The sequence below is a fragment of the Heteronotia binoei genome, chromosome 4 (genome assembly GCF_032191835.1).
Source record: "Heteronotia binoei isolate CCM8104 ecotype False Entrance Well chromosome 4, APGP_CSIRO_Hbin_v1, whole genome shotgun sequence".
NCBI lineage: Eukaryota > Metazoa > Chordata > Lepidosauria > Squamata > Gekkonidae > Heteronotia > Heteronotia binoei.
This window is the reverse complement of record NC_083226.1, coordinates 73,277,484-73,294,462: the sequence shown is the minus strand read 5'-3', so window position 1 is coordinate 73,294,462 and position 16,979 is coordinate 73,277,484. Positions and strand designations below refer to the sequence as shown.

The 16,979-nt window shown below is 38.3% G+C and overlaps 1 protein-coding gene across 2 annotated transcripts in view; it reads left to right on the top strand.

Moving 5' to 3' along the window:
* Nucleotides 1-16,979, top strand: part of TLE1 (TLE family member 1, transcriptional corepressor) — a 153,477-nt gene that overhangs the window by 1,776 nt on the left and 134,722 nt on the right. For both annotated transcript variants that reach the window (XM_060235392.1, XM_060235393.1), the window contains exons 2-4: nucleotides 77-177; nucleotides 1,927-1,990; nucleotides 2,082-2,126. In XM_060235392.1, coding sequence (XP_060091375.1) covers nucleotides 77-177; nucleotides 1,927-1,990; nucleotides 2,082-2,126 — 210 coding nt within the window. The remainder of the gene's footprint in view (nucleotides 1-76; nucleotides 178-1,926; nucleotides 1,991-2,081; nucleotides 2,127-16,979) is intronic.

Below are 16,979 nucleotides of genomic sequence, written 5' to 3'. Positions count from 1 at the left end.
AGCTCTGAGATTGCTCATTGGAGAGATGACTTTTTCTTATCTCAATGGCTTCCTTACAATTCTGCTTCTTCCCCAGACACCACATCAAGCTGCAGGACAGCCCTTTAAGTTCACCATCCCAGAGTCTCTAGACCGCATCAAGGAGGAGTTCCAGTTCCTCCAAGCTCAGTATCACAGGTGGGTGTGGCCTCTTTTCATCATTGATCTTGTACTCTGCCAAGCTCTGACAATCTTTAGTGTTGGGGCTTTTAGGTTCTCTTTGCATAGCATGCTTGTTCAGTGGGGTGTATTTTGTTTCTTCAAAATGTACTTTGTATATTTGCCCAGCTGGTGGCGTGTAGAGTCAGTTTAAGGTCTGTCATTCAGACACACACACACACAAAAATCACTTTATATTTGTATAATTTACTACAGTTTAGGTGAACTTCTTTCCCCATACCAAAATGTTTTTAACAGGAGTAGTCAATATTTGCTCTGGAGATTTTTTTTTTTTTGAAAGAGCCTGAGCTGAAATTGTTTAGGCATTGTACTTCTGCATTTGTTACTGAACAACTTGTTTCAACTTCATTATTCTGAAAAATAGCAATACTGGGAAATTAGGAATTAGTGAGTGGCCATCACAGCAAGCACTTTTTACTTTGGTTTACTGCCTCTTCAGAAAATGGTGCTTCAATTTGACCACAATTTGACCCTATGCATATTTGCTTAGAAGTAACTTCTGTTAAGTTTTGTGAAACTTGATCCCCAATACATGTTCATAGAATTGCAGTTCAGGGGACAGATACATTATTTGTGCACATAAAAATAGATTTTCGGCTGCATTTGTTTAGATAGAGTAAGTATTATTAAAATCAGTGGAACACAGTGTAGCAGATCTAGGCTGCTGATGTATTGTCTTAATTTGTGACAAAAATAATTGAGATACAGCTTGATCACTTCTGTGTACACAACAGATCAAGCCTATTCAGGTAAGTGGTGTTCAAACAGCAAAGTTTTAAGATGGTAAGAGCTTTTTTGACATACTAGTAAACTGCTGTTGATGACTGATTGAAGCAACAAAACTGAGTTACTTGAAGTTCCTTGTATTCTAGATGATTAGTGGTAATAGGCCTTTATCCCAGTTGTTTCCTAGAGGTAAAATCCAATGAAGTTAGTGTCATGTAGAAAGATGTGTTACTGTGTTCAGTGAAGCCTAGTGTGTGTCAAGTTGCAGCTAATTCTATTGCTCATCAGAAATTAATCTGTTGGACTCCTTTTTATTATTTAATTTGCAATATAGAAGGCTACTTTGCTAATGTGTGTATGCCAGTTAAGTGTATGAGTTATACTAAATTTGCATGACAATCTTGTTAGTGATGTCCTTGAAATTACACTCCAGTCCATATTGTAGGGCATGTATGTGGCTTTTAATTGTAGGAAGGCCAGGTACTACTATGTGGTGCATATTCATAGTGACTTCTTCAACTATTTTAAAAAGCCAATTGATAGAAATGAGCATGTGTCCTCAGTATATCATTTTAGATCTTTGAACTCTTTTAAGATAATGTCTTAGGAAGAATACCAGAAGATGAGGAGATACCAGAAGATGTTCTTTTTGACTTTTAGTAGTCTATCTTGGGAGAGGGACAACTTAAAGAATCCTGTAATTCCGGCATTCAGTGTGTAACTGAAGTCTGTTTCCCATTGTTTTTGTTGCATGTATTTATCATGTGCATGAAATTATTAATTAAATCTGAAAAGATATGTCCTTTACATATTCTGACCAGGTTGTTTGTTTGTAGTAAACAGTGTGCTGAAACTTCTTGGTATTTAAGCTATGATACCTTGTAACAGTTTCCCACTCTATTTCTCTTCAGTATGTCAGTAGAGACCCATGTTTGAAATGAGCAACACATTTAAGAATACCTGTTTTTTAAATCTTTCTAGCCTTAAATTGGAGTGTGAGAAGCTGGCAAGTGAAAAGACAGAAATGCAGAGGCACTATGTGATGGTAAATATAGTTGTTCCTTCCTGCTTGTTTTGTTAAAGTATTGTTAGAGTGTGCTTGTCTTTAATGGGATTCTTTTCCCTTTTAATTGCAGTATTATGAAATGTCGTATGGATTAAATATTGAAATGCACAAACAGGTAAGAAGTTCATACAGTCCATTAAATCTACAATGTAGTTTGATTCAGTTTATAATAGCTTTGAAAATATGGGTGGAAAATGATTAAAGTGCAAAAATATAGCCTTTGATAGATGGCTGCTTGAAAATATATACGTTTTAATAAATGTCAAGCAAACTATGTTACTATGCTGTTATTTACTAGTGCTGCAAAATTATATTTAAAGTTAATAATTTCAAGGAATTAGATTTCTAAGAGAAAATTCCATATTGGTGCAATCCTGTATCAGCCTAACCATACAACATATGTTGATGGTTGCTCAAGCCCTAGTACTTTAAAAGCATGAAAAGATTAGTGACTTGGAAAGCGCTCGTTATGACTGAGTTTGCAAGTTCCCATAAAATTCACACTTATGGCTACTATAATGGTGAATAAAAAGAGTATTGAACTGGAACAAGGCACTAAGGAGCTCATAAGAGAAGAAAAGCTAAATGATTGCTCAGCCCAAAGGACCTTCAATTGAGTAGTTATTGTCTGCCAAAGAAAGCATTAATGGCTGAGTATAAGTATTCTGTAGATATGCTGACATCCACTTTTTCATCAAGATGCTGGTACAATAAGTCTTTCAGAAATCGATGGCCTCTTAAAAAAATTATCATTAGATGAAGTTGCACAGTTGGACACATTTCAAAGTGCAACAATACAATTCTTTCTTGATGTATATGTGCTATTTCATCTAAAACTCTTGTTTCATTAAATTAAAGAGCATGGCTGACCGGCTAGGGCACAGCGAAGAAATTGATTAGTTCAGGCTTCACATCTTCAGTATATGCAAAGACTTCCATTAAGCAAGTGTGTTTCACTACTGCATTCTGCTTTTGTAACTCTGAACTCTTTGATTTTTTTTTAAACTTTAAAACCTATCATAGCTTTGAGAACATTATATTTGATAATGTGAGGTTACCATTATGTCAAAGATGGATGCTTTTTAGCTGTAGAAATGTTTAAATTCATAGTGTTCACTCATGTAAATATCATTAAGCGTAAAATGCTTGGAATTATCACTGAATTTAGTCCAAAAAGTTTGTATTATGTTCCATGTTGTAATTATAATTTTAATATTTTGAAAATACTAGATGTATATGGATACAAATACTGTAGCTTCTCTAGGGGAAAAATGTCTGAGCTGCGATTTGCTGATTTTACTTCTATCAAAAATTCAGTAGTTGTAAATCATAAATTTAGTGAACTGTAATGGATCATAGGTTCCTTTAATTTTGTGTTGACTTTAAAATATGTTCTGACATAGTCTAAGGACAAGTATAATTTGGATTAGTGAACTGAAAACTAAGTTAACTTAAAATTTAACCTGCAATACTAAAGACTGCTGAAGCAGAGGATTCTCTTTTTTCCTTAAGTATTATGCATTTTAATAGTTCTTTTTTAATTATAACATTTATAGGCAATGTAGGATTTTCTCTATTGAATACTACATTTTAAACAGAGCTTCTGTGAGAAGTATAAGTTTGCATGAAAATAATTTAGTACAAATTTGTCTGTCTGTCAGATTGTATTAGCAAAAGAGTAACCTAATATACAAACCAACACAGCAGAGTTCATTTCAGAGGCCTAGAATTAAATAAATTCCCTCTGCACCTAAGCTGCAGGCTCTCAGAAATGAGATTGCATAGGTCGTCTTAACCTCCAAGAGAGGGAGGAAGACTGGGGTGGGAAGCTCTTTCAGAGTTTAAACATGGACAGTATGTTCTTAGGCATTTGGTAGAGAGTAATCATAATTCTTATTAAAACTGGTGATGTGTGGCCCCCAGGGTGTAGCCAGGCTCAAATTGATGCTTTTTACTGGCTGATCACCAGCATGGCCTAAGTGCTCATTATGTTGTAGAGAGGGCCTTCAGAGCTCTCATTATGTTTGACAGGAATTCTCTCTAGGGGGAAACTGGGCATTAGCTAGACTCCTGACAGGCTGAAATTATTCCTGCTTTATGGCTTATAACCAAATGCTTAGCAAAGCATCATCAAGGGACACAAAAAGTTGTCACTTCTCACAACATCTTTTTTTTAAACTGGGAAATGCAGTGATGGGGAAACTTTTCATCAACTTTTAATGTTAGTGAGGCTTCTATCCAGTATTGCTGCTATACTTGGCTCATTTATGAAGCTCTTCAGAGCCTCCCCTTCTAATTATCATAATTTAGCACATAGTAAACAGTGTGTTTTCTTTGTAACACTGGTGCTGCACAATGTGTAAAAACCTGTACATTCAAGAAATTATTTATTGCTACTGTTTATATTCCATATTATGTTGATGTTTAAGGTGGTACTTCATAATCACAAACGGGTTGACTATTTTTGTGTGTGTGTGTTTCCCAGTTCTGCATTATCCTTAGACCCAGAGACTTTGAGAAGGTTGAAGGAACTGGTATAGTTAGGCAGCTGTCAATAACTTTACTTAATGCTACATGCATGTTCTCTCCCAAACTTACTTATCTCCTGCATATTTTCACTTGGGCAGAGTCATGCTGAATTTAGCATGACCTGTTCATGTATAATTGGACTTGGCATTACCACCTCAGAACTTCTGGCTCTATTCTGTATCTTTGGAATTCTTCCTAAAGTACAGCACCTTATACTGCTGGTGTGTGGCCATATATCAAAATATGGAATGGAAGGGCAGTTACCCCCCTCTACCTCCATGCCCACAGAATGAGTAGTGCAGTGGAGGAAATATAGTACCACACGCCTTTTCTATATATTTGAATCAATTTTATTTCTGAAATGTGTGACTGTGGGTAGTTCTGAAATCTCGAGGATGGAATGGAAGTTGCTAGCAGGACTACTGCCATCTCCCATTTACCACTAAACAAAGACTTGCATTGTCATCTAGTGACAGCTCTTATTTGCCATATGCAATTAGATAAAGGTTGAAAAGTATGCACAACACACATACAGGGTGTATATGTGTAGTGCACAGTCGATACCTAAATGGTTAATTACAAATGTCTAAATGCCTTCAGTTGCATTGACAGAAGACAGTATGGGTGCTATTTGTAGAAGTTTGGGAAATTACCATTTTTGTCACATTTTGTTAAGCAAAACTGGCTAACTAAAATCTACCCCTGTAATGTAGTGGCAGGTATAATAACACTACATATAGTGATGAACCATCTTCTGTTCCCACTTTGCACATCTCGCCCTCTTGTCTTATAACAAAATAAACTGCATCCAGTGAATTAAGTTCCTTTTTGATCAGTGTGGGCTTTTAAAATCTTTTTTTCCTGTTTAAATTTTGGCTAACACCTGTAAAGGTTTTGGCTAGAGGGTGATTTCCTGTCCCTGGTAGCTGTAATTGTGGTATACCACCAATTATGTTACTTGCATTTTGTTTACCAAGCACTGCAATACTTACAATAACTGTGGTGAGTGAGAGAGCATTTATGCAACCAAAATTCTTAAATATCATAGATGGGAAAGGAATAGTACCATATGAATTGCACTTTATCAAAGTGTGATGCCTTCAGAATCTGTTTGGAAGCTTGATGGTCGGCTTTAAGGAACCTGTTTGAGGTTTCCACATCACCAGAGATTAGGAGGGTACTGAACTAGGTTGTGTATGATATTCTGTTTATGGAATACTGTTCCCAGATTCATTTATATGGCATTGGTGGAGTGTGTTTGAGATACCAGGTAAAGACACTTCATTTTCCTGAGCCTTTAGTGGCTAGTGTGGTGATCTTGTTTTTAAATTGCTGAATTTGTTGTATTGGATTTCACTTTTGGTTTGAAAACATGGAGGCCTTCAGGCAGAAAAGCAGTATAATAACCAAGGTGTTCCTGCTGGTAGTGATAGTCCTCTTTGCAAAGAATTATTTCCATTGTCATTACCAACAGTAGTCTGTCTTTCTCCTCTGGCATTAGTATAGCAGCAGTTATTTTCCCTTACCATTGAGAAGCATTCAGGAATTACATTCTTCTTGGGAAACTTATACTGGGAACGTGCCTCTAATCCTGATGTAGATCCTTCTAGGAAGCAAAAGTTGTAAAAGCTGAGTTTTGTGCCATCATTTCACTTTCAAAAAGCTTCCTAATTATGGCAGCCCAGGCAAGCAGTGGTTACTGAGTTCAGTCTGATGCCAAGAGGCTGAATTTCTTGGATACTTGTAGCCACATGGGAAATGTTCTCTGTGTGTCATTCTCCACAATTGTGTCTGTTGGCCTTCTGAATAAACCAGGAGGTAAATCTTCTCCTGTTAAAACTCAAATTGTTTAGGTGTAAGATTAGCCTTTGTTCAGTGGCAGTCAGCCAAAGAATGATTGATCACTGCTGAACCCACTGACAGACTATATAAACTACTGCAGTGTTTAAGTTCCTGCCATCCTAAAACTGACAGGTGGGCCTTTGTCTGTTTTGGGTGGATTGCTATGATCTTTCTGACCTGCCTTCAGGGAAGCTTGTCACTCTGCCTTTCTGTGTCCTTTTCTATTTGGTTTGCTGTCTTCTTACTTCCAAATAATTATAACTTCAAAAACAGTGCCTACTGCTAACAGTTCCAATCTTCTCTTTTACGAGTAGTTCCTTACAAGAAGAACATTCAGTGTTTAACATCATTATCTTTTCCTGATCACTCATTAAAATGCTAGTAGGGGTTAAACAGAGTGACTATTAAGAGTTTTGCTCAGATCCCCATGGCTCTTTAAAAGGATTGTGGCATTGGTATAGTTCTCTGTCTCAGTTTTGGCTGGTATTGCTTTCAGTTGGGCAGGTGGGCTCTTCCATAATGGAATGTTGACAGATGTTATATATTCTGCTTTTTGTCTTGTTTTATGTTTTGGGGTTCTTATTGGCTGGATTCATAATGGTTATTAATGAGTCTTATCTTGTGAACCACCTAAACAAGTGGATAGGTGGCATATGGATGTTTTAAAGAGATAAAGTAATTTTACGCTTAAGTGTTTGGAAATTCTGTTGGCGGGGGTGGGGATAGAAAGGAGAATTATGCAGTAGGTAACAGAAAAGGAAAAGAGCAATTCCCTTTGCTGGTTCTCTAGACTGACTTCCTCCTCCTCTGTTTTTCAGCTCTTTAAGCTTTCCACAGCCAAAGACAAAGGAGATCTTTCCAATGATTAGTTTTTCCAGTTTGAATTTTGAGATGCTCCAGTTTTATGAGAGCACTGTGCCACATTTCCTCTAGGAGAAAGGCTTAAATTTGCAATGAGAATTTTACCAGATTTGACCGAGCCTTTGAAGCCTCAGCAGTATTTGCTGGGAGTGTGGTAGGAGTTTTTATTAGCTATTCTGCCTTGATTAGTGAAGGTGCTCTTAAATAATTACATTAATGGATATAATTAAAGTTAGGACATGGCTTTTGTGCCATGACTCTTCTGAATTCATGACAGCTTTCGGTTAAATGACATCTATGTGTAGTAAAGCTTTCAAAATTATTGGACAGAAAATCAAGCCATGTTTTTGTTCTATTTTCAGCCTTTTGGTATCTTGAGTAAACAGTCGGTCAAAGCAGCTTATGGAGTAAGGTGACCAGTCAGTGTATTGACAAGAGCAGACGCAATAGAAAACTGCATTAGGAGGCAAGCCATTGGGATTTGCAGTAAATATATTACTGAACACAAGTGAATTGCCAATACTGCTTGTTTAGCAGTTTGCAAGGGCAATGGCAGTATGGATTTTTGAATTAGAAGGGAAGGACTGTTCTTTCTCTGTGCTGGAACATCTAGTGTATGGCTGAGAAGAAAATTGATTTAGAGAACAAAATGCTGCAACCTCTGTTTTGTGCCATGTGAAAGGCTTCTGTGGATTAGTGGGTGAAAACACAAAGGTAGTTTACAGTTCAGTAGAAAGACAGCAAAGCAGAACAGGTCTTTGTTTGTTGCCTGATCAAGATGACATAGAACTAAGTGTAAGATATTTGGAGGAAGGCACTAACATGAGGGCTGCTTTAGTTTATTCTGAATTGAAATGCCTGTAATACTGTGACTGTGCTAATAGTAGCAGATTCACAGGGTTACTAAAGTACTGTATCTTTTTTTCATGTGCTTTGCAGGAGTGATAAATGTAGATGTTCACACTGACAGGACCATGCACATTGAGAATCCCGAGTTGGAGTGTGAATAGGCTCTTGGCTTCATGTGTTGACATTGCTCCTTTTAACCATCAATACATTTATCACTTAGAGGTCTTTTCGCAGATATTTAATAATTGTAACTTTGCAGGTGACTTGCATATGTGAAATGGCCTTCACAGATCAGGCAGAACTTCAGTAGTGGTGTATATTGCTCTAAGAACAGTGTTTCTAAGTGGATGTAGTTTACATATTGGACTGAGAGTCATGAAAGAAATTGTTGTATGATTGTGTATTAGCAGTTACATTAACATTTCAGGTATTGGGAAAAAAATTCAGAGAATTGGTTGAAAAAAATCAATTGTAATATTTTCTAGTGTAATTTCTATCAAAGGATAATTATTATAGTGCCCATTGTGGTGCAGTGGATGAAGTGAAAGACTTGAACCAGGAAGATATGTGCTAAGTGAGAATCTTAATGAGACTTACATAGGAGATTATTGTATACCAGTACGGAATACATAGTAAAACCGCTATTGGCTAACAGCAGAGGATAAATGATACTCTTTTCTCTTTTTTTGTGAGTTGGAGGAACATGGGATTGGCTTATATGCAACTAACTTCCTGCCCAGTATGTGTTCTCAGAAACATTATGTTCTGCAGATATGCAGTCATGTATGACAGGAGCAGACAGGTTGACTGTCCTGTGTGCATATGTGCTGGGAATCCATGGTTAGTGTGCACATACAGAAAGAGGCATTCTTTATTCTGACCTGTATTTTTTTTCATGTAGGATTCAGTAGCTAGTGGCACTTTTACTCAGAACTGGTCATGCTTGAAGCAGTACTGACACAAAGCCAAAAATGCTAAGCTTGAAAAGGCGAACAATTAACAGTTTGATCCACAACCAGTTAAATGAATTAAATTTGATTAAATTATTCTGGTTTTAACTGACTTGTGAATCAGGCTGAGAGTGACCTATTGAAAGGACAAGAAGAGCATAGGACATCTGGCATTCCTCTTTGTGTTTAGCATCCAGAGAAAAATTATGCTATCCAAACAACATAGAGACATTTATTGGTCACAGTAATGTAATACAGGCAAATTTGATTTCTTAAGAGTGAAGGGACAGTCATATGTAATATACAATTCCTATTAATGTGAATGAATAGATGTAGAGAGGTTGTGGGGGTTTAAAATGATGTTCTGTGGTTGCAAATGCCTTTAGACGGTAAATGATCAAAATTCATTTCAAACAGATATATATTCCTGTTTATCAGTTTGAGTATAATCTGTTTGGAGTAAGTCTTCCCACCCCATTCTGCTGATGACAGTATTAATGGTGACATCATTGGTGACTTGAAATACAGATTGAAGGCCCCCTTTTGCAGGTTTTCTGTGTAATGGTGAATATGGCTGTAAATAGGAGATGAATGTGGCTACTTTCCTGAGTCTATTACTCAGGAGGCCAGTAAACTTGATTGGCTGTTACAATTCTAGCAGAATCATTCGATTTGAGAGCAATAGAGAGATAAGATATCCAATTACCCAAATGATTTGCAGGACTAGCCAGTGTTGTCATGGAGACGTGAGTTGGAACAAATTAAATTTTAAGCAATAAAAATAATCTTAAAGCATGTCTGGGAATAAGAACATTTGGCAATGGCACTTACCTGAATTGAATCTTAGTTTGACATGTTGTTGTTTGACATTGATATACTGTGGGGCCTTAAACTTTTTGAAGTGGCACATTGCCTCTTAATGTTTTGCTGCCACTGCTATTCTGCTATTGGTTTTTAACTTTGTACCACTTGGTGTTCTAAACCCCACCAGCTATATGTGGTTCTGCTTACCGTACCTTATTCCTCGTCTGAAGAAGTGTGCTTTCACACGAAAGCTTACATTCTGAATAAAACTAAGTTGGTCTTAAAGGTGCAATTGACTCCTATTTTGTTCTACTAATACAGACCAACAAGGCTGTCTATTTGGATCTACCAGAACAAGACAGTGGCATATTTAGTTTTGAATAACAGGGTGTTAATAATACACACTTATTGTGAATACTAAACCTTAATTCAGTACAGCAAAACATTTGAGAGATTTAAGACAGAGAAACATTTTTGATTACATCGTGTTAAAGGTTCATAATAGTAAACTTTACCATAAATGAATACCTCTGGTGGTGCCTATATTGACAATTTCCAGTTTGGCTTGTCATGACCACAGCAGGCACTTACAATACATACTTACTTGGATCCAAAGATCCTACTGCATGAGAGAGAAGTATGCTTTCTCACATGGGATATAGTTATCACTTCCCCTCCATCTATACACCCTCCCAGCTTGTCTTCAGAGAGTCTTTCCGACTTTTTATTTGGGTAGATGTGGGTAGGCTGCAGATGGAGGATCTGGAAGTTCATTTTCTTTGCCAGCTAGATTTTTGGATTTAAACCAACAATTTTTGAAAGTTAGTAAACTAGATCTTTGAAGAAAAAAATATTTCATGTGATATATAATAACTATATTAAAGTGTTTCTGTGGCGTGAAAGGCTAGTTTTCCTTATTAATGTTGCATCAAACTGATTCCTGGCTTGCAACATAGGATTTAAAAAAAACAAAAAAACCTCAGAACATCCTATAAAGAGCTTTTATCCTTGTGTCTGTTAGACAGATGGAGGCAAAAATTGGTCTGAGGTCAAGCCATTTGCTGCATTCTCGCAGCCTTCGATTTTCCTCACCGCAGATCATCTCAAATGATTCAGTAATGACCAAAAGTGCAGCCTTGACCTTTATTCCCTGGTGGATTACTGTTACACAGTATAAATGGCAAGAAGAACATTTTGTTCGTTTAGATGGAATTTTCAGCTCTATTTTGCTGGGCCTTCTACAGCACAAGTGCAGAGCATTAAACTCAATTGGTTGCTGATTCTGTGGAAAACCTGAATGTATAATTTCAGTTAGGCAGCAATAATGTCCTTTTAAAGAATTCTTTTCACAGTAGTCCATGGAGCCCTCCTGAATTTTTTTTGAAGGGACTGCTTTTAAAATGGTAAATCTCTAGTAGTGAAGACCGCATTAACTTCAGCAAAAGTTAGGGTCCTAATTGTTGCTGCTTAGTGTTGTGACAGCACTTTCGTGCCGTCTTTATTTTCTTAACAATATTAGGCTTTCTTTTTTGTGTGGACAAACAAATTGTTTTAGCATATGGGTCTGGCTGCATTTTATGGCCTGTTATAAAGTCACTGATGGGAAAGATTTTATAGAGGGGTAAAACACTGTAGGCAAACAGTTTAGATGTAGTCTTCAGGAAAGGACATAGTTTTGAAGAGTGCTGTGGGCATCAAGATGATAGTTTATGGGGTATATCTCCATAAGTAACACCCAATAATGAATCTAATAATCTAATAAATCCAATATATGTATAACATGTATTGTCCATTGTAAATGCAGTTGATGATAATTAGGCTAGATATTACTAAAGTTGTGTCTTCATCTGGTATGACTGCAGATCTTATAAGCCTGGAAGTAGGAGGAGAAGTTGCAAAGCTTTGGTTCAGCTTTGATTTTGTAATCTGGAGGGACAGAAAGGGCAAGTGATTTAGGGCCAATCTCCAAGCTGTCTTGTCTCTTTGGTTTTATGTTGGTGGTTTGTAATGCTTCTACCTTTGTGCTTAAAACATTGCAGGGTTCTATACTATAGCCCTGATGCTGCTTATTATTTCTTTATGCTGCTGCTCTTACTTTTTGTAGTATCAGAATAAAAAGGGAAAGATTGGTATAGGATGACAACTGTACAGCCCATACTTCTATTTGCAGACTCTTTTGTCTTTTGGGTTTGATGACAAGGCAGCAAATACAGAATAATGAATCTCCTAACCAGTTGGACTTCTTACTAATAAAGCTGCTTACTGGCAAACTAAAGAAGCTAATTTATTGAGGTATTTTACAAAGGTTCAAACCAGTGAGTCTTCTAGATGCCTTTCTTTTTACCTCATGTGGCATCTCCAAGGATGGTAAAATGCTACTACTTGCCCAGTGTCTATATTTGATACTTCCAGGGCTTTTTTTTTTTTTTTGAGCAAAAATGCACAGGAATGGTGTTCTGGTTGGCTTGGTGTCGGGATGTGGCCTAATATGCAAATGAGTTCCTGCTGGGGGTTTTCTACCAGAAAAGCGCTGGATATTTCCATATGGACAGAGTATAACACTTAAACTATTTCTGCTCTTGCACCCATCTCCATGTGAGTAATTTCATAATCTTTTGCCAGTGGATTTGGAAACATTGCCAGGGAGATGGTGTCTTACTTTGAGATAGGAAAGTAATGTCCGTAAAATATGCTCTTTGTTTTCTTAGCATTTATATGTGTTTTAATGAGTCTAAACTGTTTTTAAGCATTAAACAAAATTCTCTCTTGGGAAAATGAGAAATTTGCAGTGATGCTTTTTCAAACATGCAAGGAGGCACAGTCTGTTCTACAAAGGATGGTTTGGTGCCATAGGTCAGCTTCGATTGCAAAGGCTGTAAAATATGTGGTGGTACTTTAGTAAACAATTTTTTTATTGAAACTGCAAGTACCATTTCTAATTATGCATTGTGTGATAAGTGCTGTCAAGTTGCTTCCTTATAAGGACCTCCAGATTGTCCTGTCATTAACACCCTGTCTCAGGTCTTGAAGATTGAAGGCTGTGGCTTTCTGTATTGTCCAACTCACGTTGAGTGTTCCTCTTTTCCTGCATTGCATTTTCCTGTAAGTCTTGTCTTCTCATTATGTGACCAGTTATGCATTACAAATGATATATTCACAAATGGGAACCTACAAGGATTTGCAGGGGGTGTCTAATTTTCTCCTCCCCCACTAGTTCTTCTTTTCCCTTCCCTAAAAGCACCTATAGTTTCTCCCCTCTTTTCTTGATTACTTCTCTCCTTCTTACCTAACAGCCAACCTACTTTTATCCACCCCACCTGTCTTCAGCTTCCTTCCCCAGCAGCCTCTATCTAGGAAAACTGTGGCACAGTTGTGTGGTGTCAGCCAATGAACAGTCCCACTTGCATAGTAGGGAACCTTCAAAGACGTGAGGGGGGGCACATCGCTTTCTGCTATATCCTTCTCCCCATATTATTTCTTCCCCCCCCCCTCATTCTGACAACCCCCATATCCTCTCCCCTCCTTTCCTTCACAGTCAGTTTATTTATTTTATTAGATTTATATCCCGGCTTCCCCACAAGCAAGCTACCTGCCTTTCCTCTGCTTTTCATATATATTTATTATCGTTTTCATTTATACCTAGACTTTCTCCACAGTGGGGGCCAAAGCAGTTTACATTATTCTGTTTTCCTCCTGATTGTCCTCACAGCAACTCTATGAGGTAGATTAGGCTAGAAGTATATGATTGGTCCAAAATCATTCATTGAACTTCCACAGCAAGATGGGAATTTGAACCTGGATGTCCCAGACCTTATTCTGAAACTCTAACCACTACACACCACAGTGGCTTTCATAAGGTGGCTGTTACTGAAAGTAGCAAGCAACCAGGTCTGAGTCATTTAAGTGAGGTGGTATCAAATTGTCCAGTGGCTGCTTTCAGGCCTGGCTCTGATGAGTCCTCCCTCAAAGGTCAGAATTGGTCTGGAAAGGACCCTGACTCCTATCCCTTGTTTTTAATCAGAGAAACCAGCTCTATAATGCTTTGGGTGCCTAGCAATAGCCACTGAAGGATACTGTTCCTTTTATCATGTTGGAGTTTTTTTAAACCCCTCTCCCCCAAAAAATGTTTTCCAGATTTTTCAGCAATCCAAGGGTATTTTACAGGTTCATAGAAAGTCTGCATTGTCCATTCATAGCTTCAATCACCATATTTAAATATCTTCAGGTTTGGCTGACTTTACTATTAGATTATACAAGTGGGGATCATTGTTCTCTCTAAGCTGAGTTAGTGTGAGCTAGCTCACAGTTTTTTTTAGTCTCCAGCTCACACATTTTTGTCTTAGGTCAGGAAGGATGGCCCCAGAGCAGACTTATTTATGCAGTAGTTCACAACTTTAATGCCAGTAGCTCACAAAGTAGAATTTTTGCTCATAAGACTCTGCAGTTTAGAAGTATACATCTTTCCACCCTTTGCTTTCTTCCCTGTTTTCCCTTTTCTAACAATCTTCCCCTACCTCTTATGTCAATCGCCCCCCCTTTCTTTCTCCCCCTCCCATTTGCTGAAAAATTCCCTCTTATCTGTAAACACATCCCTCTCCCTTTTCCCACCCCTTCTACGTAAATTTACCACTCTCTTTTCCTGTCAACCTATTTCTCCTGTTCCCTTTCTTGCCAATATTCCCTCCAGGGCTTTTTTGGTAGAAAAAGCCCTGCAGGAACTCATTTGCATATTAGGCCACACCCCTGACACCAAGCTAGCTGGAACTCTGTTCCTGTGCATTCCTGCTCAAAAAAAGCCCTGATTCCCTCTATTTTCTCCCCTCTTACTGTACAGGCTGCTGTTGTGAAGCCAAATATGGCTTCAGGCTTGGCCACATCATTATTAACTGGAAACTGCTCTGAGCTCAGAGACACTCCTGGATGCTGCCCCCTATGCAGCTGGGTCCAGAGAAGCTCCCAGCATCTAATACTGCCAGCTAGGGAAAAAAATACGAAGAGCATTGTGGGGGGAACTGAAACCCTCCGCTGTATTTTAAAAGGGATGTCAGATTTTCTGCAAATCTGGAGGGTTCCGCAGGTTTGCAGAAACATTTCCTCAGTGTCAATGTGGCCCCAACCCACTGATTTAGGTATCCATAGATGGGGCCACACTTGAGAAATAGATACATAGGTGATTTATACCACCTTTCCACCCAATTTGGGCAGTTAAAGGTGTTCCTTTTATCATGTTGCAGAATAGAAACAGTTAAATGTTAAAAACCTTAAGAATGCAAACAAATGTTAAAGACCTACTTTAAAAACCTACTTTAAATGTTAAAGACCTACTTTATTCATCTAAATACTAATTTATTTAATTTTTATATATTTATTATAATAAATTTATATCCCGCCCTCTCCGCAAAAGCAGGCTCAGGGCAGCTTACACATCCATGGAACATAAAACCACATTTAAAATACAAAAGGTACAAAAAAATAAAAGCATACAGCTGTTTCAGGTGCTATAATCTTTAAATATTCTAGTTATTTCAGCTGAATGTTCTTATAGGAAGATCAATCTTAGGTTAATGTTCAAGGTGGCCCAGTTGTTTCAGGGTCTGTTGATGCCTGTGATCTTAATTTGCAAATGCCTGGTGGAAGAACTCTGTCTTACAGGCCCTGTGGAACTGTGTGAGCTCTCACAAGGCCCTGACCTCCTTGGGGCTGCAACAGAAAAGGCCCTGGCTCTAGTTGTCATGAGCCTGGCCTCTTTAAGGCCAGGGATTGAGAGCAGATTTGTGACCCTGACTGAAGTGCTCTCTGGGGAACATGTGAGGAAAGGCGGTCCCTAAGGTATGCAGGTCCCCGACCATATAGGCTCTCAATGTGACCAAATCTGTAGATACTTAAATCCAGAGATTGGAGCCATCAACAAAAAGATCTTTCTACAAAAACCCAAAACTGAAATATGAAAAAAAAATACATTGGGGAACACCCCCCCCAGTAGCTTAAGAAAGGAAGGGTCTCAATGGTATTTACTAAGCAACCACATATTATGTTCTACTGCTTCAGATAACATGGCTGCCCACTTGAATCTTATCTCACAAGGTTCTTGTGAGGATAAAATGGAGGAGAGAAGAATGATGCAAGTTGTTTTGAGAGAAAGGAGAGCTATAAATGAAATAATAAATATAACAGTAAATATAACAGAAGATGGGAAGGGAGACAAAAGGTTGGGATTGAGTGGGTGGGAAAAGAGGAAGGGAAGTGAGGAAAGGTGACATGGACCGTTTTCTCACACAGCTTACCTCGCAGTCACAATCCTGTTCCCTCTGCAGCATCTGGTCAGATTTCCCACCATCTGCGCCGAAGTTACAGGAAGTGCCGCAGCTTTTCCGTAGCAAACGTAAACCGCTAAAACCCAGTTTACGTTTGCTACGCAAAAGCCGCGGCACTTCCTGTAACTCCGGCGCAGATGGTGGGAAATTGGACAGATGCTGCGGAGGGAACAGGATTGTGACTGCGAGGTAAGATGTGTGTGAAAACGGTTATTGCTAGGAGGAGGGAAAGAGGAAATAGTGTGGAGAAGGGGGCACAGGAGAAAATAAATTGCCCCTGTAAAGTCCTTGCAAATTCCCCAGCATGCAACTGGACCATAGTTTTCTCAGTTAGAGGCTTCAAGAAAGAGGGAAGTCTGAAGATAGGGGCGCAGGTAAAGGTAGGTTGGTGTTGAGAAGAAAAAGAAACAGGAAAAAGGGAGAAGCTATGAGGGCTGTCAGGTAAGGGAAAGAAGAAATAATGGGGGATGTGAAATGAGATGTTCCCTCAAGATCGTGTGGGCATTCTGCTTGTAAGGAATGTTCCCTTGTAAGTCTCAGTGTGTATATTTTGCTGCTATTGTCAGGGCAACTAGATGAAAGTGAAAATATAATTAATTTTTAAATACTTTTTTCAGTTATGCTGCCATTTTCTCAGTTGAGTGACAATATTTTAGGGATGGGCTGGGGAAGAGAACTGGATTTTCTCACTCAAATAATAAACATGAGGTTTATTATGACATCTGCAATCTGTCAGGGGAGCTTTCCTGCGTTCCTTTCTCCCTAGTGGCCCTTTCCAACCCCTGAAAAGTTTATTCCTGGGGTCATAGGACCTGTATG